This window comes from Martes martes (assembly GCF_963455335.1).
Source record: "Martes martes genome assembly, chromosome: 12".
Taxonomy (NCBI): Eukaryota; Metazoa; Chordata; class Mammalia; order Carnivora; family Mustelidae; genus Martes; species Martes martes.
Window position 1 is genome coordinate 86,486,260 of NC_137900.1, and position 27,784 is coordinate 86,514,043.

Consider the following 27,784-nt stretch of genomic DNA (forward strand, 5'->3'; position numbering starts at 1 on the left):
TGTTTATCAAACTAAGAGGTCTAAAGAAAATCCAATCCAACTGATTATCTTCCAAATCATATAGCCAATCTCAAGTTAATATCAAGACACACTATAATAATAAGCAACATTTTATTCATTAATACAAAGCTCAAGACAGCTTTACTTGTGCTAAAAAACAGTTCCACATCAAATCACTGATATGAGAAAATCAACTTGATCTATTGAACTAACAATGCCACCAAAAGACATCTGGTTAGTTTTCCATGAATTAGGTCCCAATGTTGGCTGTATCCTCGGTGCATATAAACAGAAGGAAGCCACAAAACTAATGTCAGAAGGACTCAGATGGGCATAAATAAAAGCTACACTTCTAGTATTGGCTTTGTCCTCGTTTTAATCAAAGTATCTTATTAAAAAGGGGAAAATGTACAAGAATGACTCCCCTATCATACAGCACATATAATTAACATCTAAGTACAATTAAGTTACATCCATAAGAGCTGGTGTGACCTTAGACATTTTGAATACTTGTTGACTGATGTTAAATATCAACTTCCTGTACGAACAGAGCAAAAGAAAAAATAACAGTAATCCCTTCCTTGAAAAAGAATTTACAAAAATAAATTGCTTTACATCCACAGACTAAAGGGAAAAAAATATCAGCGGTTTACCCACTTACCACACAGTAAATCAAAGTTAACTAAACAAGTAAAACAGGCACTAGCACTGACCGTTGAACACTGTCAGACACCTAAACGTTGTGCATGAAAACACTTCTCAGAAAAGCAATATACCAAAAACTTACATTCTTTCTCTCTTACATTCATTCCTTTACCCCCACATACTAGGCAATAGCAAGGAACAACTCATCTCCTTTGGGAAACCAAGAAAGGAAATCTTCAGTTAAGAAGGACTTATGAGGGGTGCATGGGTGGCTCAGTTGGTTAAGCGACGGCCTTCGGCTCAGGTCATGATCCTAGAGTCCCTGCTTGGCGGGGAGCCTGCTTCTCCCTCTGACCCTTCCCCCTCGTGCTTTCTCTTTCATTCTCTCTCAAATAAAATAAATAGTATCTTTAAAAAATAAAAAAAAAAGAAGGGATTACGAGGAAACAATTTAAGAGGCATAAAGTTTTCGTACTGAGGGCCTACTTTATCCACTGAAATTAGCTCAACAACGCACTGGAAAATGGGTTCCTATCTGAATTAACAGAACTAAACCAACACTCGCAACAAGCGACTGGGACGAGGGTACGGAAAGAGGGACGACCTGACGTCCTCTGACATCCCTATCAGACCGCTCTGGCCCACCGTCTTCCCCTTCCGCAGGGACCTAAACACAGCCGGGCCGCGTTCCCGGAGCTGGCGGCATCTCCTGTCAGACGCCGGCCACCCCACGCGCTCCTGTCACCACCTCTGGGGCATGACCCCACTCCGAGGGCACTGTCCGCTGGGCCCCGGTCAGCCTCCGGGAGACCCAGGTAGGGGTGAGCGGAGAGGAGTCCTCCACGCAAAGCTGTCAGGGCTTAGAGCCTGGGGTAGCCCGAAGGCCAGGAGGGGCAACCCTGGGACAGAGGCCGCGACATCCTTCTGGATCCCCACGGAGGGAACCGGGACAGCATTCGGGGGACTCGGGCTCCCTCTGCTCTCCGCGTGACGCCAGGTCGAACCGGGTCGCTTCGCCCCGCGTTAGGCCCACCGCCAGGACCGGACGGGGCGGGATGCTGGCGGGGGTCCCGCGGAGAGAGGAAGGGCGGGCCGGCGGGCGCCCCACTGCCGGAAGGGGCGAGCCCCGCAAGCAGCGCTCCCGCCCCGGCCGGGCTCACCTTCAGGTCGTTCTCCGGTAGGTACTTGCACAGCCGCGCTATCTCCACATACTTGTCCAAGTCTAGGGGCGCCATTTTAGAAATAACAAGCCCCGACGGCGTCGGCGGCAGCAGCGGCGGCTCTAGTAGCGGCGGCGGCGGCAGCGGCGGAGGCCGAAGCCGGAACTCTCCCTACGTCACGTCCGGCCCGTGAGAGGCGTCTGCGCAGCGGCGTAAAACTTGAGCCGATTCTCCCCGCTGACTCCGCACGCCCCACGCTCTCTCCCGCGGAACCAGGCTGCGGGTCCCTGGAGGCACCCTGGGTCCAGACAGTGAATCCTGCTGGGACCCGTAGTTTTCTGCCGCGGGGAGTACTGGGATTTGTAGTTTGCATTTGTGGCCAGTTACCCCCACTTTTTCTCCCCTTCCCTTCCTTTATACTTTAACTTCAGTGGGCCCACCGAGGCTTTTCTGATTAAAAAAAAAAAAAAAAAAAGTAGATGACCCTAGCCATTCCTTGGTTTCTCACTTCGACCCTTTTAAGCATCCTCTCACCAGAACTTCTTCAGTTAAAAATTGGGTAAGCCTGGGCGTAGTTAACCTATTTGTACCTTTAAAAGTCCTTGTGAAAACCTTGCCTAAGCTTGTAGCAGAGACATCAGGATACCAGTCTTGCAGCCCCGGAGGGGAGGGAAACACTCGTTACGGGTTTCTTACGCTAAATGCTATATAAATGCTGTTTTTCCGTTTAATCTTCATAACAGTTAATAGGAAAGCAAGGTTCGGAGAGGTTAAGTAACTTGACCCATAACTGACCGGGACTAGGCAGGGGAACAGAGACCCGAACATAGGTCTACCTGGTTTAAATATGCCTAGGTGTGAGTCTCATGAGCTCAGGGAGTCATTTGTTCTACCGTCAGTGAAGAAAAACAAAAACAAACGAACAAAAAAACAAAAACAGGACCTGGCACTAAGTATAACTTCAACAGTAGTTCATTTAACAGCTATTTATTGAACACCAACTATATGCCAGGTACAGCTGTAGGCACTTAGGATATTTAGAAAGCAAAATAAACAAAGATCTCTATACTCAATCTGTAACTACATTCTAGAAGAGGGGGCAGAACATAAAATAATAACTGTATAGCATATTAGGAAGTGATAAGTGCTAGAGAGAAGGAAAAAAGACCGCAGTGTAAGGGAGATGGCGTGATGCATTTCTAAGAACCAATAAAGAGGTAGGGGAGTTAGCCATTCAGATGCTTGAGGGCAATCAGAAGGAAGAGGCTAACACATAGGCCCGGAGATGGAAGCATATCTAGATGGAATATTGAAAATGGCAAGATTAGTGCGGTTGAAGCAAGAGGAGAAGGGATCAGAGAAAAGAATGTTTTTACTTTTAATGTAATGGGGAGTTACTGCAGGGTTTTGAGCAGAGGAGTAACATGCAAAACTCATTTTAAAAGGATCACTCTGACTGCTGTATGAGACTGTATTAGGACGGCTGCAGATGAGACACCAGTTAGGAGACTTGTATAATCTAGTAGTAGCAAGTGCTCAATAATATTTGTTGTTCAAATGACCCTGGCCTGAATCCTCTTACTTTAAAGTGTATTTTGTCGGGGTAGGGGGGGTTGGGGGGTGTTGGCTGGCTCAGTCAGTGGAACATGCAACTCTTGATCTCAGGATTGTGAGTTCAAGCCCCATATTGGGTGTGGAGATTACTTTAAAATAAAATCCTTAAATAATAAATAATAAATGAATAATATATAAATAAATGATAGTAAATAATAAATAATGAACAAATAATAAATGAATAATAAATAAATAAATACATAAAATATTTAATCTCAATCTCACGACCCTGAGATCATGACTGCGGCAGAAATCAAGAGTCAGACTCCCAACTGACTGAGCCACTCAGGCACCTCCAAAATTAAATTTTTTTTAGTTTTATTTGAAGATTTTTAAAATTTTTTATTTTTTTTAAAGATTTTTATTTATTTATTTGACAGAGAGAGAGACCAAGGAGGGGGAGCTGCAGAGCAAGAGGGAGAAGCAGGCTCCCCACCAAGCAGAGAGCCTGATGCGGAGCTTGATCCCAAGGTCCTGAGATCATGACCTGACCTGAAGGCAGACACCCAACTGACCAAGCCACCCAGGTACCCCCAAAGATTTTATTTTATTTTATTTTAAATTTTATTTATTTATTTGACAGAAAGAGAGAGTCAGCGAGAGAGGGAACACAAGCGGAAGGACTGAGAGAGGAAGAAGCAGGCTTCCCACTGAGCAGGGAGCCAATGCAGGGCTCCATCCCAGGACCCTGGGATCATGACCTGAAACAAAGGCAGATGCTTAATGACTGAGGCGCCCCTGAAGATTTTATTTTTAAGTCATCTCTACATCCTCCATTGGGCTTGAACCCACAACCCAAAGATCGAGAGTCAAATGCTTTATAGACTGAGCCAGTCAGGCACCCCTAAAATTAATTTTTAAAAGTTTGCTGCAGAATTAATGATGCCCGCAGCACATATTTCTTCATTTATTCAACAAATATGTATATAGCACTTACAACATGAATGAGACAGATATGATCCTTGCCCTCATGGAGCTTACAGTCTGACAAAGACAAACAAAATAAATATAAATGAGCAAATCCTAATTGCAAAGTGTGATTCATGCCTAAAAGGGAAAGAAGGGTACTGTAAGAAAAATGGAGTGGAAGAGGCCTACTTTAGGTTGGCAATATAGTAGAGGTAAAGTGTGCAAACTGTATTACCAGCTGGCCAGAGTTCAAGTCCAGGCTCTATTACTCATAGTGTGACTTTGGCAAAGTTATTTATCCCTTCTGTACTCTAGTTTTCTTGGCTTCTATATGGAGATAATAACTGTCATCATATTGTATGCAGAAGATAAGAATAACACCTTATAGGCTTGTACTAAGGTTTAATACAGTTAGTGGTATATAGAAAGGGCTTAATGATATTATGTACAGAGTGAGTGCAACGTGAATGTTAGCTCTTAGTATTCTGTGGATAGGAAAGGCCTTTCTGAAGAGGTAACATTTAAGATTTTAGGAGGAAAAAGGTGTAAGGATGACATGTTCAGAATTTCTTGGAGAAAGAATTCCAAATGAGGAAAAGATGGTATTGTTTTTGGCTTTTTAAAATTATTAATACAGCCCTCTTTAGAAAGCTGACAATTCACTTTTTAGCTTTGAACCTCAGTAAGTGGAAATTAATCCTACTTAAGATACCTTCTCAGAACTGGGAAGGAAGGCAAGTAAGGAGGTGGACATGACCGTTCTTTACAAATTATAATATGGTTGAAAGGGAGATGACATCAGCATCATTGCTTTCCTTGCTGATAAGTCAGTGAACAGGTAGCTAATGAAAGTGGATGGTATCACAGGTGGCAGTTCTCACATTACCAAATCATCTGGTAAACTCCCCCCTATAGCCTCACCCCATTCAGTAAACCTCACTCTTGATATACACGGCAGAGAGAAATAAGGGAAGCATCCTTCAGAGTGTCGGGTGACCTCTTAGAAGAGGTGATAGACACACTGGTCATTTATTTTGGAAACTGTACAGAACTTGCTGACTGGAATGTATTCTTAGTTTTCCTTTGGCAAAGGAGGAAATCTAGGCTCCTGGTTCTGCCATTTATGTAGGCTAATCAGTTTAAATTCTCTGGGCCTCCATTTCCATTTTAAAAACAGATCTCAAAAGTTCCTTCCAGCAATTTCTGAATGTGATTTCTAGTACAAAGCGTAGGTCTCATAAAGAAAAGTGGTCGCTACTTTGCCCACAAACCTTTTCCAGTTTTTCTTATGTGCAACTCCAGTTTGGCACCCTGAAATGGAGCTAGCCAAAAGACACAGGATGCATCAGAGCATTCTGCAGCTCTGAGCAAAAATCTCCATCTAGATGTGCATGAACATGTGGCAGAGCCAATCTAGTGCTAGTTTTCTTTCCTTAGGAGAGCAGAATTACTGAGTTACTACTCTTTTTTTTTTTTTTTTAAGATTTTTCTTCTTTGAGAGAGAGGGACAAAGATAACAAGAGGGAGCACAAGTGGGGAGAAGAGGGAGAAGCAGGCTCCCTGCTGAGAAGGGAGCCTGACACAATGGTCCATCCCAGAACCCTGGGATCATATCCTGAGCCAAAGGCAGATGCTTAACCGACTGAGCCACCCAGGTGCCCCCAGAATTACTGAATATTCCTAAAATCCTCTGCGGCAGACAGCAATGGAGATTTTTCCATTAGTATGGGAACTCACGAAGACTTCAGGTGTTTGAATCAGGATATTTGAGCTGTGAGAAGAGCAGCAGACCTCAAATTCCACTTTGTCAATAAATTCCTGTTATAATTTCAAGAATTGGTATTTGAGGTATTACCATCCCCATTTTAGAGATGAGGAAACTGGGGCTCAGAGAAGTTAATGGACTTGCCAAATATCAGGGTCACATGGTAAGTTCTGGAGCCTGGATTTGAACCCAAGCATGTCAGTCTGGTTCCCACTAGGGTACCATAGCTCTACTCTTGGGGAGCTCCTATGGTCTCTTTCCTTAGCCTTGCTTCTATTTCCTAGAACACACCAACTGGTTTCAGTCTTCCTAAATGATTGTGGAGCTCCTGGAACATAGACATAGGTGAGCCACGGCTCCATTTTTCAGGAAAGCTGCAGGGGAACTATGGTTATGGAGACCAGAAGTAAGGCAAATGAGCAGTCTCACTCAGGACTGGTGTCTAAACTTCATTTATAGCTAAGAATAGCATTACACTCGGGACACCTGGGTGGCTCAGTGGGTTAAAACCTCTGCCTTCGGCTCAGGACACGATCCCAGGGTCCTGGGATGGAGCCCCCCATGGGGCTCTCTGCTCAGCGGGGAGCCTGCTTCCCCTTCTCTCTGTCTCTGCCTGCCTCTCTGCCTACTTGTGATATCTGTCAAGTAAATAAATAAAATCTTAAAAAAAAAAAAAGAATAGCATTACACTCTACAGAAGACCAACTCTGTGCAGGCCACTGGGCACTGAGCCCTTTGTATTCATTAGCTCATGTATTCCGCCCTGTAACTTTGTGACAGAAATCTTAAGAGCTCCATTTTCCCAGATGGGTGACACAGGGGCCCAGAGAAAAGTAACTTCGCCAAGAATACTCTCATTGATGAACTGTGTATTCCTTGCACTTTTTGCACATGTACCTAGTTATTTGTTTTTCTGTCTCTCTGTTAGTCTGTAAACTCCAGGAGTCCAGAGGCCACATTTGGTTCAGCATAGTGCCTGCCATAGTCACTAACGCTAATTATGGAGTCGGCTGTTTAAGGCACCAAAGGTTGAAGTGGCCTAAGGACCACGCAGGGAGATTTCACACCTAGAAAAGCATCTTTAACTCTCCCTTTCAAAAACCATTTCCAACAGCCGCTGGAACTGAAAACATCCTAGCCCTGCTGCCAAAGGAATTTGGGTCGTCCAAGTGGATGCCCAGCCCCCGGCATTTCGCTTGTAAATCGTTTCCAAGTAGCCCTGGCTTATTTACACTGCCGAGGAGGAACGGCCCCAGGGACGGCCAGCCAGTTTAGTTCCCGAGACTTGGGAAGGGCGAGGAGGACCTCTCCTGGTACCGTTCACAAGGGCGCGCCCTGGAGGCCCGGTCCTAGGAGCTGAGAGGTGGAGAGCGGTTGGCCGCTGGGCTCTTCCGGGTCTGGGGGAGGGGCGAGGTTTCAAGCCCCGCCCACATTAAGGGCGGAGCCACAACCAGGACCGTCCTTAGCTGCCGCAGGTAATGCGGTCAGGGTCTGGGATTCTCCGGGCGGTGGGTCTCACGCTATCCTGGGCGGGGGCGGTCCCATCCTTTAGGGTAGTGGGCCTGGGCCGGGTGGAGAGCCCTGGGGAGGGTGCGATCGGACTCCGGCCCGGCGACAATGACGGAAAGGAACCAGCCTGTGCTCTCTCGATCCAGACTCCTGTCCTCTATCGCTGCCACGCGGGGATGGCACTGGGGGATGGGACTGGCAGGGGTGGCTGTAGGAAGTCCCCGCCCATTCGAAGTTTGCCCCACTGGGTCTTGCGGACCGTGGCCAGTGGCTTAGGCCAAAGGTTGAATTTATCCATTTATCTCCCAGGAATCTCATCCATTTTCTTTCTTCAGTCACTCATCCCTCAGTTCTACTCTAAGCCGAGCCCATTGGTAGGTTCTCTGGATGAATCTGAGAGGCCCAGTTCTGTTGGAATTCAGTGCAGAATCTAAACTAGAGACCTTTAAATAGATAATTACCTTCAGGGTGATCCCTGCAATGATGGTGGCTGGCTAACCTGCAGAGGGAGAAGGAAGTAACTTGAGGATGTAAATGGAAAGCAACAAATCAGGGAAGATTACACCGAGAAGGGGGTGGAGGGGGTACATTTGAACTGAGCTTTGGAGGTTCATTGGGATTTTCCTAGTTGACAAGATGGGAAGAGACATTTCAGGTAGGGGAGGTAGCACAAGATACAAGATATGGGGGTGCCTGGGTGGCTCAGTGGGTTAAGCCTCTGCCTTCTGCTCAGGTCATGATCTCGGGGTCCTGGGATAGAGCCTGGCATCGCCCCCTCCCCCCAATCCCGCTCTCTGCTCAGCAGGGAGCCTGCTTCCCCCCCCCCACCTCTGCCTGCCTCTCTGCCTACTTGTGATCTCTCTGTCAAATAAATAAATAAAATCTTAAAAAAAAAAAAAGGTACAAGATATGAAGGGGCCTGCCATGTTAGAAACAACAAATACAACAAGAATAGCTCACTATAGCAAGAAGTGTGGAGCTGAGTTCCTGAGAAGAAGATTGAGTCCAGAAGGCTTTGAAATCCATGCTGAGGCCAGGATTTATCCCAGAGTTCAGTATTTCCCAGACTTTTAAAATATTTTGTTTGGGGTGTCTGGGTGGTATAGTCCGTTAAGCCTCCAACTCTTGGTTTCCACCCGGGATGGTGATCTCCGGGAGTGATGGGATCCAGCAACCCACCTTCAGGTTACACGCTGAGTTGGCTTGGGACTTCTCCCTCTTCCTCTGCTCCCCTCCCCAAATAAATAAATCTTTAAAATATAAATAAAATATTTTATCTTTTGGGGGCGCCTGGGTGGCTCAGTGGGTTAAAGCCTCTGCTTTTGGCTCAGGTCATGGTCTCCCGGTCCTGGGATCGAGCCCTGCATCGGGCTCTCTGCTCAGCAGGGAGCCTGCTTCCTCCCTCTCTCTCTGCCTGCCTCTCTGCCTACTTGTGATCTCTGTCTGTCAAATAAATAAATAAAATCTTAAAAAAAAATTTTTTTATCTTTTGGAGTGCCTTGCTGGCTCAGTTGGAAGAACACATGACTCTTGATCTCTGGATTGTGAGTTCAAGTCCCATGTATGTTGTTGAGATTATTAAAAGAAATAAACCTTAAAAAAAATATTTTATCTTTTGATGAGTGTGAATATTTTATGGCCCCTGAAAAAAAAATTTTGTAAGATTTTACTTACTTGACAGAGAGAGAGCAAATACACCAGTAGGGGAAACAGTAGGTAGAGGGAGAAGCAGGCTCCCCACTAGGCAGAGAGCCCAATGTAGGGCTTGATCCCATGACCCTGGGATCATGACCTGAGCTGAAGGCAGACACTTAACCAACTGACCCACCCAGGTGTCCCCCTGAAAATTTTTTTGTATGTACCCCTTCTCCATGAAAATCACAGATACACAGAAAACTTTAACCAAAAACCTTGTATAATTGTGTTAATAAAGTTGTATTATATTTGCCTCCCAAATATAACTTTATATCAAAGGGTTGGTAATGCTTATTCAAATTAATCAGGCCCTAGGAATTGGCACATCAAAAGGAAAGTTTTTTTGTTTTTGGGGGTTTTTTTAAAGATTTTATTTGTTTATTTGATGGAAAGATCACAAGTCGGGAGAGAGGCAGGCAGAGGGGGGTGGGATGCAGGCTCCCCGCTGAGCAAAGAGCCCGATGCGGGGCTCGATCCCCGGGCCGTGAGATCATGACCTGAGCCAAAGGCAGAGACTTAACCCATTGAGCCCCCCAGGCACCCAAAAGGAAAGTTTTTAAGGAAGAAACTGACCTGATTTGTTCTATGTTTTAGGTGAAAGATAATCTAAAATGTCTAAAAAGTGCCTTTCTTTCTTATGCAGAGGACACCATGAAGCTGCTGCCAGTCTTGGAGCCTGGAGACAAGCCCAGGAAAGCAACATGGTCTGTAAGGAAGGATTCAGACAGAGAAAAACAAGAGTTTTTGTTTCATTTTAAGTTGTTTACTTTCATATTTGATCATCTATGAAAAAGGGGAGAGATGAAACTGTCTGTAGTTGCTGGTAATTAGACTCAAACTGTCTGGAAAGGTCTTCAGAGGAAAGATAGTGGGGCAATAATTATTGCAGAGCAGATGTTGATTTTATTAAAATCCATTTTCTAGGAAGAGTAAGGCACTGACCATCTGGCAGCCTCAGCTCCAACACCGTGTCTTGCCTCAAGCTGTGACTCACTTTTCCGATTTTCAGGAAAGTGGATTTGGATTAAACCAGCCTTACTGTTTCTCAGCTGCTGGCTCAACCAACCCTTTATTCAGCTAACATTGGGCCCAACAGGGGCAGCTGCTGTGTAGGTGCCGAAGGTACAGAGGCGAATAGTCTCCGCATCGTAGGGGCTGCCCTGAGCAGGTGATGGTGAGGAAATGTGGTCAGCAGTGAAGCAGGGCTCACAGAAGGCTGTAGGGGGAGGGCAGTGTTTCTGTAGGACCTTGCTTCCAGTTCGGCTTCCCAGTGTCCACTCTTGCTCTCAAGCCAACATACATCTGATCCTGGCATTCCCTGGTTTAAAACCCTTCATGCCTCTCTGATCTCTTTTTTTTTTTTTTTTTTTTTTTAAGAATTTTATTCATTCATTGGAGAGAGACAGAGTGTGAATGCACCAGCAGGGAGAGACCGAAGAAGAAGCAGACTCCCTGCTGAGCAGGGAGCCCAAGGCAGGGCTCAACCCCAGGATCCTGAGATCATGACCCAGGTCGAAGGCAGATGCTTAACCCACTGAGCCACCCAGGCACCCCTTGTGCCTCTTTGATCTTAAGATAAAAACCAGAGTCCTGGGCGCCTGGGTGGCTCAGTGGGTTAAGCCTCTGCCTTCGGCTCAGGTCATGGTCTTAGGGTCCTGGGATCGAGTCCCGCGTCAGGCTCTCTGCTCCGAAGGGAGCCTGCTTCCTCCTCTCTCTCTCCCTCTGCCTGCCTCTCTGCCTACTTGTGATCTCTCTCTGTCAAATAAATAAATAAAATATTAAAAAAAAAAACAAAACCAGAGTCCTTAAAATGGCCCATTGGACCTTGCATGATCTGTCCCTGCCTGTCTTTCCAATCTCAAGTACCCTAACTCATCCTTTGTTCTTTTTCTCTTCTTTAGAACACCGTGCACTGCAAACTCTGATACTGGTCTCTACCTGGGTCACTCTTTCCCTCCACCTTTCATCCCTCTCTTTGTCTGGCTAACTTCTACTCATTCCTCAGAGCTCGGTTCAAATGGCGCTGCTTCAGGAAGCCTTCTCTGACCACCTCCTTCTCCCACCTCTCCTTATACAGGTTAAGGCCCCCTTATGACGTGTTGTCATACAGTATATCCCTTGTACTCTTGTATAGCACAATCAAAATAAAATGGATATTTGTGAAATTATCCATTTAATGTTTCTTTTCCCAACTAATCCATAAAGGCTCTGAAGACAGAAATTTTTTGTCTTATTCACCAGGCATCTGGGTGGCTGTGTACTCTTGGATACGTTATTTAATCTTTGGATGCCTTGGTCCCTCAGCTGTAAAAGGCAGATGATGATAATAGTACTGTCCTCCACCTGGGTGGCTCAGTCTGTTAAGCTGCTGCCTTCTGCTCAGATCATGATCCCAGGGTCCTGGGATCAAGTCCCACATCGGGCTCTTAGCTCAGCAGGGAGCCTGCTTCTCTCTCTGCCTCTGCCTGCCACTTTGTCTGCTTGTGCTCTCTCTCTCTCTCTGACAAATAAATAAATAAATAAAATCTTAAAAAAAAAAATGGTACTGTCCTCAAAGGGGTTTTGTGCAGATTAAGGGAAACCAGGGTTGTCAGGAAGTTAGCCGCAGGCATGATACATTGTTGGTAATCATTCAGGTGATAATAGGATGTGTGAATCTGGTTATCAGAAGAGAGATCTGGAAAAGAAAATGGAGACCTGGAAATCACTGATGAATATATAGGTGGGTGGTAACTGAGACCATCAGTGCCGATGAACTTGATAAGGTTAACAAACCGGAGACTGAGAAGGGAAGAGAATCCAGGGGTACTAAGCCTCAGGAGACAGCTGGTGGGGAAGGATTCAGAGCACAAAAACGAAGGAGCAGCCAGAAAGATGGGTAGAGAACAAAAAGAAGAGATGTGGGGAACCAGGTAAGGAGAAAGGTCCGAGAAGGAGGGAAGAATCAGGACCATCAGATGCCAGAGAGGTCAAATGAGACAGGGCCTGAGAAACAGCTGCGGAATTTTCTTTTCCAACCAGGAAGTTTGAAGCATGTTTTTACAGCCATGTTCAGAATAACTTTAGAGAATGAGATGGATGGGTCCTGTATTTGATTTTTTTGAGAGTCCTAGCTCTGGCTTCTATCAGGTCAAGCTTTATGAATAGTCCGGGAAAGCTCTTAAAATCAGCACGTTCTGGAGGATATTACTTGACAGTGCATCGCTGGCTTGTGGCTAAAGAGCTAGGGCTGTAGGTTCCTATGTGAGTGCACCTGAAGCTCTAGCCACCATTCCTTGAGACCCTCCCTGCACTGGTTACAAGACCTTATCTTACCCTTCCCAGGTAAGAACTATTGCTGTCCTCATTTTACAAATGAGAAAACTAAGGAGGGTTTAGAAAGATTAAATGACTTCCAAAGGGTCACACGTCTCAAAAGCATCTGACCTGGGGCTTGAACTCAGTCTGCCTGAATTCACAAACCATGCTCACGACTCCCATCTCATGCCAGGACACACCATTGAACTTTTCTGGCTGTCAGTTTCCCTGTCTACCCAGTGGGGACGGTTACTAGTCCAGGGCATCCCCATTAGGTCAACATGAGATGAAGTAGTGACAAAACTGAAAAGTCAAAGGTTATGTGCAAATGCAAGGTACTGTGATTAATCAGGGAAATACTGCTTTGCTGGTTACAACTTAAAGTATGTGTGTGTGTGTGTGTGTGTGTGTGTGTGTGTGTGTATAAGAGCCCTCATCCGGGGGAGTATTTCATTGGAGTGGAAAAAACACGCTGCTGCCCAGGTCTCCTGAATACATCCTCCCTTTGGCAGGTACACCTTGACCCCGCCTGGAGAGAGCCCCTGTGCTCGGGTTGGCCACAGCTGTTCTTATTTACCTCCAGTTGGTGACACCAAGAGTGGGAAGGTCTTCATTGTTGGGGGAGCAGATCCACACAGGAGCTTCTCAGACGTGCACATTTTGGACCTGGGTAAGACCAGCACCTGTGGGGCGTGTGTCCTGTAGCCAAAGAGCAGAGCTTGTGCTACACTGGCCATGACCAGAGCATTTGTCAGAACACCAGTTCCAACCAGAGAGCAGGGTTGTCCTCTAAGGAAATGAACATCCCTGAGAACTCCCTAAGGTCTCAGCAGACCTCTGGAACACATCCACCCAACCAGTAGCTTCTTTTTGAGGGGGTGGGGAGGGGGTCCACAGTGTCTGTTTAGAGCCCTGAACATCTGACCATTCCTTCATCAAATATTCCTCTGGGAGACACTGATGGATCTACCTCATCTTCCGTCCACATATCCAGTTAATCACCAAGTCTCAAGTGTCTCTATCTTCATCCATGTCTGTCCATTTCCCATACTACTACTGCAGTCCAAGCATTATTATTTCTCCACTAGACATTCCAACAGCCTCTTCTCTGGTCTCCCTGCTTCCAAGTTTACCCCTGTACAGTGCATTTTCTATACCTAGCCGGAGAGTACTGTCTAAAATACAAATCTGACCATGTCACTCCCATGTTTCAAGCCTTTCCCAGCTCATTTCTTGGCTCTCCCAAACCCACATTTGCTACACTGAGTATTCTCCAGTTCCCTGGACGTGTCTAAATCTCTGGTCTCCAAGGCTTTGCACATATTGTTTCCTCTGCTTGGGAGGCTCTTGCCTTTCCCTATCACATAGCTACTATTCATCTTTAAGATCTCAGGTTGACTATCACTTCCATCAGGAAGATTTCCCTGCTGCTTCTGGACTAGTTTAGGCATTTCTACTCATATCTCTCCTCTTAACACTAGTCTCAGTTCCTCATTGCTGGCCCCCAAATATCTGGGGATCTTCCCCCACATGAAGCAATTCTGCAACACCTACTGAGTGTCCCACAACTCCGTTCAGTTCTGACAAGATCCACCTGGACTTAGCATCAGATCCCACAGGTGAAGGGCCCAGTCCTACATGATTCTCTCACCCCTTCCCCACTCCAGACACTAACTGTAAGTTCAGGTTGCTGCCTGTGCTTCTGACCTACCAACTTTAAATCAGAGATTCCCATGATCCATTCCTCGGGTTCCATTAATTTGCTAGAGTGGCTCACAGAACTTGGGAAAATCATTTACTTACCGGATCACTGGTTTATTATAAAAGGATATAACTCAGCAACGGCCAGATGGAAGAGATGCGTAGGGCAAGGAACGGGGGAAGGGCACGGAGCTTCCAGATGCTCTACAGGTGCACGGTCTCCCAGCACCTCCTTGTGATTACCAACCTGGATGCTCTCCAAACCCCTTCTTCTGGGTTTTTCTGGAGGCTTCTTTACACAGGCATGATTGATTCAATTACTGGCCACTGGTGATTGATTCAACCTCTATCCCCTCTACCTTTCCTAGAGGTGGGGGTGGGAGACTGGGGCTGAAAGTTCCAAATTTTTAGTCATATGGTTAGTTCCCTTGACAACCAACCCCCATCATTAGGGCTTTCCAGAAGTCACCTCATAAACGTAAACCCAGGCGCTTGTTATGTAAGACACCTTTTCAGTCTTATAGTTTCGGAAATTCCAAGGGTCTTAAGAGCTCTGTGCCTGGAACTGACAAAGATCACATATGTATTTCTTAATATAAATCACAGTGTGACAGCCCACCTTCGATATTTCCATAGTATTCTGTGCTTTCCCATTCTTCTCCCCCTTCACAGCTCTTATCACATGTGATTGTTTTTTTGTCTGTCTTCCCCACAAGAGTATAAGTTCCTTGAAACAAGGAACATAGTTCTATTATCCATCATTGTATCCCAAGCCACTACCGTAGTGCCTGGCACAGAGTAGGTGCTTTTTAAAAATTTAATTTTTTTTTTTGTTAGAGAGAGAGTGAGGGCACAAATGGGAGTGGGGTACAAAGAGAGAGGGACAGGGAGAGATTCTTTAAACAGGCTCCGTGCTCTGAGTGCAGAACCCCGCTTGGGGCTGGGCCTCCTGTCCCTGAGATCATGACCTGAGCCGAAATCAAGAGTCAGACACTTAACCGACTGAGCCACTCAGGCCCCCCAGAGTAGGTACTTTTTACGTATTTGGGTGGGTAGATGAATGGATGGATGAATGAATGAATGAAGAAGGAATGAATGGTAGCCACCCTGGGCTACACGCCATAGGCAGAAGAAAACCATGTCCCACATATGTTTCTTAGGTCCATGTCACATGGCTGTTATTATTTTGATCTAAGTTGTTCACCAACCAAATGTGCAAAGGTCTACATAAAAAATGGAAATGATTTGGCTTCTGATAATTTTGGGAGATCTGACATCAGTAGCCCTGCATGTCTACATGGCAGCAGTAGAGATGCCCCCTCTCAGGGGGGTTCTCATCCCCCAATTTGCCACCTTCCCTCCTACGTAGACATCTGAATTACACTGGGCACTAGGAAATCAAAGGCAAGTGAAATCTCTTCCTGCCCTCAAGAAACTCACTGTTTAGATCACATACATTTTTGGTGGGACTTAGTACTAGCTTTGTGACGCTGGCTAACCCGTCTAAACCATCTGGGCTTCAGTGCCCTGTAAAATGGGGATAATGGCTTACTCCCCTTGGCAGTTGTGAACTTGTTTTAGCCAGAAATCGTTTAGTTGAAGGTAACAGAAATTCTCTTAAACCAGCAGAAAAATAAGGAAGAATCTAAACATAGGAAATACAGCCTATCCTCAGGAGAGAGCAGAAAAAGGAATTGGAAAACCGTCAAAAACCATCTACTTTCTCCCTCACTCTCTCTGGGGAGATCTACTTCTTTATGTTGATGTTTCTTTTCTCTTCTCTGGACTTTGACTTTAGCTCTTTCTCCACAAATGATAGAAGAAATTCAGAAATCTGTTTGAATTCCAGCTTCTCTGGAGGGAGATTCTGACTGACCCGTTTTGGGTCAAGTGACTACCTTTGAACCAATCAGCTGAAGCCAGAAAGTCAAGGTTTTGTAATACAAACAGGTCTTCTGGGATCTCTACCCTGGTGATTGGGAGAATGGGGACAGTTTCCCTAGAGAAGGGTTTCTGGACTAGGCAGATTACCCCTGAAGTTTCTATTATAGGACTTTTTAGAATTTGACCATATTCTCCTGCAAGTGACCTGATGATTGTTCACTTAACGCTTTTGACCATTTTCCCCTCCCTCGAGTCTGTCAACCGATAGAAGCAGTTGGCAGCTCCAATGCAGGGGCTGAGTGAAATGTCTTCTAGGAACATACCGGTGGGATTTGGCCGCTGTGGAGGGCCTCTTGCCCCGTTACGAGCATGCCAGCTTCGTTCCCTCTTGTGCACCTCATACCATCTGGGTGTTTGGAGGTGCTGACCAGTCAGGAAATCGCAATTGCCTGCAAGTTCTGAATTCTGGTAAGTAGCCAAAAGTTATTTTTATTTACCTAAATAAAGAAGTAATTCCGATTCCATTTCCTGGAGCAAAACTCATTTGGATTGTCCTGAATAATTCATTTAACTTTGCTTACCTCATAGAAAATAGAAATTTTCATTTTTTTCTTAAAGATTTTACTTATTTATTTGAGTGAGAAAGCGAGAGAGCATCAGCGGGGGTAAGGGCTAGAGAGAGAGAGAGAAACAGATTCCTCGCTGAGCACGGAGCCCGATGCAGGGCTCAATCCAAGGACCTTGGGACCATGACCTGAGCTGAACGCAGACACTTAACTGACGGAGCCACTCAGGTGCTGGAAAATAGGAATTTTAACATCTAGCAGAATCTGAAAATAACAGAATTACATCCCCCCTACCCCACCTCATACCATGTACAACTATCAACTTCTTAAAAGCCAAAACGGGAGGAAACTTCTGAGAATAGCTCTTCCAAGTGGACAACCAGGTCCAGGGGAAGTGAGTTTCCTAAAGTCACCAGGGAGTCAGTGACTGAGCCAGCCTAGAACCTGTCACCTAGATCAGGGGGTCTCAAATGGGGGTGACTGTGTCCCCTAGGGGACCTTTGGCCAAGTCTGGGCACATTTTTGGTGATCAAGCTCGGGGTGTGGGGAGTTGCTACTGGCATCTAGTGGGCAGAAGCCAGAGATGCTGCTATCCATCCTGTAATCCACAGGATAGCACCCCATTATGGCGAGTTATCTAGACTCAAATGCCAATAGTGCCAAAGTTAAGAAACCCTGACCTAGATCCTCCTTTTATGTTTCTTTTAGCCAAATAGTGCAAAGCTCCTGCCCAGCCTCACTGGCAGTTTTATGACAGACAAAACAGTTTAGGAACATCTCTTCTGAGAGAATGTTCCTGAACTTCCCAGGGGAGGTGGACTTGTCTTTTTGTTAAAAATTGTAGTTAAAAAAAAATTGTAGTTAAAAATTTTGGGTTGTTTTCTTTTCATAAACATAATTTGTTATAAAATATTTGAGAAGTGTAAAGTGGACAGAAGACATCCACGATCCTATGACATTCAGGGTACTGATAACCTCTCTGTGTACTTCCTTTCTTTTATTTCTCTGCATTTTTGTAAGCCTGAGTTCATTCTATTTCAGTTCTACACTATGGTACCTTTTTCCTTTTCATTTCCTAGTTACTGTAGAAATAGTTTCCTATTAACTTTGCTTTAACATCACTTTTAATGGCTGCATGATCCTCCATTTTGTGACAACACCATAACTCAAGTTTGTTTTCAGATTTTTACCATTGTAAATAACAAAGTGTGAACATCTTTGTTCAGAAGTGTTTGACAATTATTTGCTAGAATTCATGCCCAGAATCAAAAAGACTGAAGTAAAACACTGTGAACTTTAAGGCTTTTGATCCGTGCTACCGATTTGCTCTCCAGAGTTTTCCAACTGCTGCTCTCTCCAGCTCTGATTAATAGTGCATTTTCACTCCTGACTGGCATTGAAATTATCTTTTTTTAAAAGATTTTATTTATTTCTTTTTCGTGGGACTTGAACTCACAACCGGGGCCTTGAACATGGGGATTAAACTCACAAGGGCTTGAACTCACAGCCCTGAGGCTTCAACTCACAGCCATGAACTCAAGACCTGAGCTGAAATCAAGAGTTGGATGCTTAACCAACTGAGCCATCCAGGCGCCCCAGGATTTTGTTTTTAAGTAATCTCTGTGCCTAGTGTGGGGCTTGAACTCATAATCCTGAGATCAAGAGTTGGACATTCTGCCACTGAGCCAGCCAGGCACCCCTGAATTTATCTTTTTATTAAAAAAAGATTTTATTTATTTATTTGACAGAGAGTGAGATCGCAAGTAGGCAGAGAGGCAGGCAGAGAGATTGGGGGGAAGCAGGCTCCCCGCCGAGCAGAGAGCCCGATGAGGGGCTCCATTCCAGGACCCTGAGATCATGAACCCAGCTGGAGGCAGAGGCCCAGCCCACTGAGCCACCCAGGCGCTCCTGAATTTATCATTTTTAAACACTGCTGATTCAATAGGCAACAAACTTGTATCTAATTATTTAAATATGCGTTTTGTTAACAATGAGCATCCTGGACATTTTTCACATGACAGTCCACTCTTGCCCAGTGCTCTCTCAATAAGATGCTTGTTCGCAAACAGTTGCTCTTCTGTCCCATTGAGATAGTCATAGTTCTTACCTTGTTAAGTGTGGCCAGGATGTAAATTCACTCAGTATCTGGCACACAATTAATGCTCTGTAATTGTTGTGATTGATGTAGCTCTGGTTTAGCAGTTGGAATCTGGATCCCCAGCCTTTTGATTTTCAATGATGGCATCCATTTGAATAAAATAAAGAGAATTTGGAAACCCTCTGTCAGAGGAGTTGATTTTCTACCAGATCCTTTTCCTCTTCTAGAAAGTATAAGTTGACACGATGCCCCCCAGAATATGAAAAATGTGAGTCATTAGCTATTTCGTTACTAAGTCCAGTCTGTAGAATGGGTTAGGAGTCCTTCGTGGTTATTTGTGCTGGAGTTTTGATGTGGGAGCAGCACAGTCCCAGGATCTTCTGATCCCGGAGAATGTGTACCTTCTAACTCTCCCTAAGATCCAAAAGCTCTCCAAGGTCCATAACTCTCAAGATAATTACATTTTGCTTTGGATAGAGGCTGAGACTTGTTTCATCTCCAGGTTCGTGTTTGAGTTGCGTGCGTATTACAGATGCTTCCTGTGGCACTCTGGATGCTGAATGAAGACCTTTACAGGGGCACCTGGGTGGCTCTGTCAGTTGAGCATCTGCGTTTGGCTCAGGTCATGATCTCAGGGTCCTGAGATAGAGCCCCACATCAGGCTCCCTGCTCAGCGGGGAACCTGCGTCTCCTTCTCTCTCTCTGCCCCATCTCCCCGCGCGTTCTCTCTCAAATAAAAAATCTTTAAAAAACAACAACAAAAAAGACCTTTACAAAAGGCATAGAATTTCCTAGGCAAAAAATAATTCCTGGGGTGTTGTGGTGGCACGAGCGTGGGACTCTTGACAGATCTGAGTTCAAACCTCTGCTCTGCTCCTCACGAGTGCTCTGACCTGGGGGGAAGGGTTTAAATTTTCTGAGCTTCAGTTCCATCGCCTGCAAAATGAGGCTGCTTTCCAGCCACCTCCTAGAGCTGAGTGGGGATGACAGACAGAATGCTAAGGAAGGACAAGGTTTCTGCACAAGGAAGGTGCTCAATGAATGCATCTGTTTCTATAAAACTTGTGCTGCGTTCTAAAAAGAGAGAAGCTTCTTTGGACCTCCCCCAGGTGGTTAAATTTTATTCTCAAGCCAGAAGAGTGAAAAATACATCGATCTTGGTGTTACTGAAAGCAATCTGAATCCCAACTCAGACATTTATTAGCTGTGTCACTTTATTTTATTTTATCGTAGATTTTACTTTTTAAGTAAATCTCCACCTCTAATGTGCGTCTCATATTCACAACCCCAAGATCAAGAGTTGCACACGCCACCGACTGAGGCAGCCAGGCGCCCCTAGCCATGTCACTTTAAACAAATGACTTCATCTGTCTCTGCTTCAATTCCCTTATCTGTAAAATGGAGAAACTAATATTTACTTAGTACGGACTTTTTAGAAGGAGCTATTATTATTACTACTGACACCGTGGTTGCTTTATCTATTTTCTTTTAATGGCCACATAGTCTGGGAAATTTGGCACATTTAGTTCTAGCCACTAGTGGGGAGAATTTTAGCAGGTATTGGACTGCTCTGAATGGGCCCAGGGTAGTCAGCAAAGGAGAAGAGCGTTCAGAGAGGATGTTTGAAGGAAGATCTCCAAAACCAAATTGACCTCATTCTTACTTCTCAGTCTTGGGGGATTTGACTCCATCTGAGAAAATTCTCAGTAGCCCCTGTTACCCCTCCTTGATTTCCTTGGCACAAGAACCCCGCCTAGACTTCTGCTGTCCCCCTTGGGGTTGGTGGTGTGGAAGGTAACTGTGCCTAGCCTCAGAGTCAAGATATGAGGTCCATCAGCCTGGATATTTTAGGTGCCTGCCTTTTCTCTCCGGACCAGAAACAAGGACCTGGACCATGCCCGAAGTGACCAGTCCTCCGCCATCCCCAAGAACATTCCACACATCCTCTGCAGCCATTGGAAACCAGCTGTATGTCTTTGGGGGCGGAGAGAGAGGCGCCCAGCCCGTGCAGGATGTGAAGCTGCATGTGTTTGACGCAAGTATGGACTGGCGGGCCCCCTAGGGCTGCCACTTACCAGGTCAGAGCCACCCCAGCCTACAGCTTACCTGATGTAGGAGGCAGAGGTTAGAAAATGACACTTTGTCTGAGTGTCTCACTTCTAGATGTCTTCGATGTGTCCCTTACCTAATATCTTGCTCCCACAGCAACATGTGCATTTAAAAAGGTATAAATGGACAATTTAAAATATTTAAACAGTGTAATTTATAAAGCAAAAAAAAAGTGAAAGTTTCCTCTTTAGCCTTTTCCTTTTTACTCCCCAAACAGAGGGAAACACTCTTAGCAGTTCCTGATGTCTCCTCCTAGACTTGCCTATGCATTTATAAATCATACCTATGTGGGTAAATGGACATTTAGGACTCTTCTGCGAATTTTGAAGTGATACAAAAAACTTGGAACACATACATGGGATCAGATTATAAATACATTTCTGCGGCTTCCGTTTGCAGGGTGAGGCTCAACCTCCCTACGTGAAATCATGCGTTTTCGAAGCCGCTGAACCTGGACTCAGGACCAGACCTGACACACACTTCCTATATTACTTCTGGCCAGTCAATCTCTCTAGGTCTTAGTTTGCTGATCTGTAAATAGAGATAGCAATAGGGCCTACTAAAAAGAGCTGGGAAGATTAACTGAGATAATGTGATATGGTGCATAGCACAGTGGCTGGCGTACAGGGAGCACCTCAGGAAGATAAACTATGATGATCCCTTCATTTAATCACACACATGGATGTCTTCTAAGTCAATACCAGTTTCCTTGCAGAGCCTATCCTGTGGGTAGGCTCTGCATTCATTTTCCTACTGATTGACTTTTTGCTGACAGTGTGACAGCGAACATATACATTAATTTTTGTGTATGTTACCAACATTTAGTAGATGCTGAGGAGTGGAGTTCCTGGGTGAAAAAGATGTAAACGTTTGGAATTACGAGACCTCTTGCCAGATTTTTGTGTAAGGAGCATTTATTTGCATTTCTTCCTCTTACTAGTAGGCATTGATGAATAACAATTTACAAATAAGGTGACAAAAATAGTTTTCATGTGTGTTTTTCAAGAGAGACACAGCCTTTTTTGAGAAGACGGAATAAGCAAAATTTCAAACTTCCAAAGTAAAATTGGAAGAATGAAGACACATCACAGTATGACTTTTCTCTTTGTAAATCTTTTAAGGAAGTTTTTAACTAATGTTGGTTTTGAATACATGAAAATCTAAGGATTGAGGGAAAAAAGTACATGTATATGTATGCTTTATATGTATTTGTATATATAAAATACTATCACTCCCAAATTATTAACTTCTCAGTGTGTTTACAATCTTTTTTTTTTTTTTTTAAACAGCAGAGATGGGGCACCTGACTGGCTTAGTCACTAGAGCATGGGACTGGTTGGGGGTAGAATCTACTCAATAAAAATAAATAAAATGAAAAAAATAGCAGAGATAATTCTACATGTAATATTTGTATCCTATGTTTTTCATTTAAGCACTTTCCCTGTGATCGGGAGGTTTTCACCATTTTTATTTGTTTGTTTGTTTGTTTTTAAGATTTTATTTATTTATTTGACAGACATATCGCAAGTAGGCAGAGAGGCAGGCAGAGAGAGAGGAGGAAGCAGGCTCCCTGGGGCTTGATCCCAGGTCCCAGGGATCCTCACCTGAGCTGAAGGCAGAGGCTTTAACCCACTAAGCCCCCCAGGCGTCCCTTTTTGTTTAAGTAGACCCCACACCCAGGGTCGGCCTTGAACTGATTCTGAGATTAAGAGTCTTGTGCTCTACTGACTGAGCCAGCCAGGTGCCTCAGTCTTCAACGTTTTTAATAAATACATACTGTTCTGTCCTGACTGTAGCAATAACAGTCATTCACCTGTTGAGGCACTGAAGCTATTTTCAGTTCTCCTCTCTTACAAACAATGCTATGATGAATGTGTTTGTGCATAAACCTTTTTCAGATTATTTCAGACTGTATTCCTTCAAACAGTGGGGCTCCATGCACAACCTTTAGACATGCCACCCATAGCAATTCTAAGACAAACTCTCACGCACTGAGTACTTCCTCTGAGCCTATGCCTTATGTACATCATCTCATTTAATCCATACTTTAACCCTGAGAGCTAGGTAGTATGCTTATCCCCATTTTACAACTGTGAAAACTAGAGCTTAGGGAATTCACTGGTACAAGGCCACAAAGTTGTTCAATGAAATGAGCCAGTTTTAACTCTATACCTCGTGTTCTGACTCCTACTCTATACTGACACTTTAGCAGGCCCTGCTACGTTTGAAAGTAGTCTTTTTTTACCCCCATGCTTCCAGCAAATCAGTTAAAGATATACTGTGAAGGGCTGTCGTGGAAGAAGCAGTCTCATTCTTTTGAACTCTGGAGCAGTTCCAGGCCAAAGCAAAGAATAGTTTCCCAATGCCCAGTAGAAGGGGCAGGCATGTTAGGTAGTGAATTCTCCAGCCCCGGAAGTGTTCAGTCAGAGGCTGTATGGGCTGTGGGAGAAGGGAGGCCTGGCTTGGGTTGGCATGTTGGAGTGAATGACCCCAAGGTCACTTTGCTGGGAAGTGAAGCTTCTTCCTAGCTTTTTCATCTGATGTCCATGAATTTACTTTTCTAGACACTATGACCTGGTCACAGCCAGAAACACTTGGAAAACCTCCATCCCCCCGACATGGTCATGTGATGGTGGCCGCAGGGACAAAGCTCTTCATCCATGGAGGCTTGGCGGGGGACAAATTCTATGATGATCTCCATTGCATTGATATAAGTAAGTAGGGTAGAGTGCATGGGGGCTTGTCTTCTTAAAATTAAACAAAATATGCTTTGATAGAATATAGCGCTGCTCTTAAGTGTGGGTAACCGGCCAGCTAGCAGAATCTTGGCTAGATTTCTGTCAATTGTGGCCTGAATAATAATAAATAATAATACCAATGAAAGCAATCCCTTTCTGAGTACTTGCTATGTACCCAGCCATTAATTATCTCTTATGCTTCCAACAACCCTGCTCTTTCATTAAAATTCATTATCCTTTGTATTCCCTGACTGGATTCCCTGGCTGGCATTAACCATTAACCCTGTGCCCATGAGGGGCATGGACAACTTCGAATGTGTCTGGAGGTAGCCTTGCTAAATAGTTAAGAACACCAGGAAGAGGGGGCACCTAGGTGGCTCAGTCCGTTAAGCATCTGCCTTTGGGTCAGGTCATGATCTCTGGATCTTGGGATCGAGTCCCACACTGGGCTCCCTGCTCAAGGAGGGAAGCCTGCTTCTCCCTTTGTGCTCTCCCTCTCTCTCTCCTTCTTAAGTAAATCTTAGACACACACACACACACACACACACACACACACACACGAGAAATAGAGAAAGAAGAAAGTTAGGGAGAACATGAGAATTATCTCTACGGGTCTGAACGGCTGATGTGTCCTAGAAATCCTGGACTTATTCTGGGTCATTCTTTCAGACTATGAGCTTCCTTAGGGCAGGGGCTATGTCTCTTTTGTTCCCCAGTATATTTCCCACTTAACACAGTGTCCGGTAGAGTGAGGGTGATGAGTGCATACCTTGGATGGACAAACAAATGAACATCTTTTGTGTTACTGTAGAATACAAGAATTAGAACAGTGGGCAGAAGGCAGGAGAACTGCTATGCAGTGTTTTGGGCTACCTTGCCCAATAAAGGATTCTCTAGGTTGGTGACATCTGAGGCTAGGTGACACTGGTTGGGATTCTTGTTCTGGCTAGGCTGGGTGATTCTCCCTTCCAACTCTGAGATGCTGGGCCCCTGCCTTGAATTGACAGATGGAAAATATCTTCACAGAGGTGTTCCTTGCAGCAGTCAATTGAGGCTTTATTTTTAAATTATTTGTTTTTTAAGACTTTATTTATTTGACAGACAGAGAGAGAAAAAGAGTGAGGGGGAAGAGGAGGGCAGACAGAGAGGGAGATGCAGGCTCCCTGCTGAGCAGGGAACCAGACATGGGGCTTGATTCCAGGTCCCTGGGATCATGACCTGAGCCAAAGGCAGATACTTAACTGACTGGGCCACCCGGGCACCCCTCAACGGGGGTTTTAATGTATATTTGTTTTATTTTTAAAGATTTTATTTATTTATTTGACAGACAGAGATCACAAGTAGGCAGAGAAGCAGGCAGAGAGAGAGGAGGAAGCAGGCTCCCTGCTTAGCAGAGAGCCCGATGCGGGGCTTGATCCCAGGACCCTGGGATCATGACCTGAGCTGAAGGCAGAGGCTTTAACCCACTGAGCCACCCAGGTGCCCCATAATGTGTATTTTAAAAAAGAAAGTCCTACTCCCTTGTGCTGAGGAACGGCTTCCTGGCTATTTCTCTTCCTTTCCTACCATGGTAATTCTGTAAACCTAAAATGCAATAATATCGTGCCTCATTTCAATGCCTGTTTGAAAAGATGCAAATATCCTTGCCAAAATAGGTTGGGAGCAGGTGCTTGAGGCAGCACGTTACAGTGTTGAGAACAGAGGTTCTAGCATCATACCTGAGTGGACACACATTCTAGCTGTGCCTCTTGCTAGCTGTGAGGTCTTGGACAAGTGTCTCTGTCTTTGATTCTGTTTTTTTCACCAGTAAAAAGAGAGTAGGGAAAAGTAATAGCAGTTTCAGAGGACTGTTGTGAGTAAGCAAAATGTTTAAAGTGCCTAGCCAGCACTCCCAAATTTGCTTTCTAAGGAAGTGCTAGTATTTAAAACGTGCACACATGTAAAACTTGACTCCTTCTGGGCTCCAAATTAGTAAGTAGTGACACTCACCAAAGATAATATCCTGTTATTTGGTATGCTCCAAAGACGACTTATGTCAGAATCATCTGAGATACTTGCTAAAACTAGGGAGTACTGAGCTCCTCCTCCCTCCCTGGACACCCAATCAGAATTTGAAGCTGCCTCAAGTAATTTATGCGCCCACTAAACCTTGCTGTATTACCTCTCAGAGTGCTGAGTGGATCGGTTTGCACACTGCAGGAGTCTGACAGGTAAGGTGGAATCCATCTTCTAGGTCATGTTGTACCCACTTGCTTTCTCTTGGCAGGTGACATGCAGTGGCAGAAGCTAAGTCCCACTGGGGTACCTCCCACAGGCTGTGCTGCCCACTCAGCTGTGGCTGTGGGGAAACACCTGTATATCTTTGGAGGGATGACTCCCACAGGAGCACTGGATACAATGTACCAGTATCACATAGGTGAGCAGGTGTTCACTGTGGGTCTTTAAACAAATGTTTAAGCAAATGTGACCATTCTTTGAAAAGTATCAAGGTGCTTTGTTTTTTTCCCTCCACATCTAAATCCAAAGGAACAAAGGCCATACTTCAGGGAATGACATCATTAAAGCAGCAGCCATTCGTTTTTTGTTTTTTGTTTTAAGATTTATTTAGTTTAGAGAGAGAGAGAGAGAGACAGCATGAAGGGGAGGGGCAAAGGGAGAGGGATTATCGCAAGCCCACTCTACACTGAGCACAGAGTCGGACATGGGGCTCAATCTCACAACCCTGAGATTAGGACCTGAGCCAAAACCAGGAGTCTAGGACACCTAACCAACTGCACCACCCAGGCGCCCTAGATTTTTCTGTTGCTTCCTATTTCTGTTAGGGCTGATACAGCGAATCACTGAGCATTTCTGGAAATTTCTTAACACAGAGCCTTTGTATGTTTGTCTTTTCTCTAACATAGAAAAGCAGCATTGGACCTTGCTTAAATTTGATACTTTTCTACCCCCTGGACGACTGGATCATTCCATGTGTGTCATTCCGTGGCCAGTGATGTGTACTTCTGAGAAAGAAGATTCAAATTCTGTCACTCTAAACTGTGATACTGAGAAAGGGGATTCCACCGACAAAGGAGTGACCCAAGGTGGTGACTCACGTGAGGAGAGTCAGACTGACATACTGCTCTGTTTTGTGTTCGGCGGGATGAACACAGATGGGGAAATCTATAATGACTGCATTGTGACTGTAGTTGACTAATACATGCCACATTTTTATTAAATGACAGACTTTCAGAGAAGTTAAATGAAACCTTAGCTGTTTTATACCTCCAAAATATTTTTTGCACGCTGTATCCCTCTTGCTCTCACCTACACAGTAGGTGAGAGGAAATGGATAGCCCAAGTGCAAAAACCTCTATTAAAAGGGTTTTACCAGCAATATAGCCTAAGTAAATGTGATTGCTTTGGAATATTGATCACAAAGGAGCACCAGGCTGGCTTAGTCAGTAGAACATGTGACTCTTGATCTCAGGGTTGTAAATTCATGCCCCACGTTGCGTGTAGAGATTACATAAAAATAAAATCTTTAAAAAGAAAATTGACCACAAAAATGTTGAAGAATTCGGCTGTATAAATCAGGGAATGGACATTTACAGGTTGAAGTCTATCTTTCTAGTATTCAGAGCTGCTCTCCAGAAAGAGGTGCAGCCTGTTGGTATTTGGTACTGAGAGCCACTGGGGACAGGGACGAAGAATGGTCCTCGTCTTTTCCAACTGCCGGCTAACACCACAGCACACAGCACTGCAATCACCTTTTTTTTTTTTTTAAAGATTTATTTATTTATTTATTTATTTGACAGAGATCACAAGTAGGCAGAGAGGCAGGCAGAGAGAGACGGGGAAAGCAGGCTCCCGCTGAGCAGAGAGCCGGATGTCGGGCCCAATCCCAGGACCCTGAGATCATGACAGGAGCCGACAGCAGAGGCTTAACCCACTGAGCCACCCAGGCGCCCCCTGCAGATCACTTTTAAGGTTTGTGTGGAATTTGGCCTGAAGACCTTCCGTATTACACTCTAGGCTTGTCCAAATGCTTCCGGGGCACTGCAGCAGGGTTTGGGCCTCAGAATAAAATAATCACGCCCTCAGGTTTCATTTCT

General features: G+C 44.9%; 2 protein-coding genes across 5 annotated transcripts in view; one reads left to right on the plus strand and one right to left on the minus strand.

Moving 5' to 3' along the window:
- Positions 1 to 2,115, minus strand: part of PPP6C (protein phosphatase 6 catalytic subunit) — a 39,205-nt gene extending 37,090 nt beyond the window's left edge. Inside the window, exon 1 of the mRNA XM_080819904.1 lies at positions 1,806 to 2,115. Within this exon, the coding sequence (XP_080676030.1) occupies positions 1,806 to 1,880 (75 nt within the window). The 5' untranslated portion in view covers positions 1,881 to 2,115. The remainder of the gene's footprint in view (positions 1 to 1,805) is intronic.
- Positions 1,452 to 27,233, plus strand: RABEPK (Rab9 effector protein with kelch motifs). 4 transcript variants are annotated; one of them, XM_080819899.1, is made up of 9 exons: positions 1,452 to 1,822; positions 3,800 to 3,946; positions 9,941 to 10,001; positions 13,107 to 13,264; positions 16,495 to 16,647; positions 20,721 to 20,882; positions 23,517 to 23,666; positions 25,957 to 26,106; positions 26,594 to 27,233. In XM_080819899.1, the coding sequence occupies exons 3-9, from the start codon at positions 9,949 to 9,951 to the stop codon at positions 26,884 to 26,886; spliced, it is 1,119 nt and encodes a 372-aa protein (XP_080676025.1). In that variant the 5' UTR covers positions 1,452 to 1,822; positions 3,800 to 3,946; positions 9,941 to 9,948; the 3' UTR covers positions 26,887 to 27,233. The 4 variants fall into 4 exon arrangements, with proteins under 4 accessions (XP_080676025.1, XP_080676026.1, XP_080676028.1 ...); XM_080819900.1 differs by lacking the exon at positions 1,452 to 1,822 and adding an exon at positions 2,051 to 2,364; XM_080819902.1 differs by lacking the exons at positions 1,452 to 1,822; positions 25,957 to 26,106 and adding an exon at positions 2,168 to 2,364 and having other exon boundaries at positions 26,594 to 27,227.
- The last annotated feature ends 551 nt before the right edge of the window (positions 27,234 to 27,784 follow it).

Coding starts and splice junctions, on each gene's coding strand:
- RABEPK (XM_080819899.1), top strand. CDS start 9,949: ATGAAGCTGCTGCCAGTCTTGGAGCCTGGAGACAAGCCCAGGAAAGCA. Junction 13,265..16,494: donor CGTGCACATTTTGGACCTGG/GTAAGACCAGCA, acceptor AATGTCTTCTAG/GAACATACCGGTGGGATTTG. Junction 26,107..26,593: donor AATGTACCAGTATCACATAG/GTGAGCAGGTGT, acceptor TCTCTAACATAG/AAAAGCAGCATTGGACCTTG.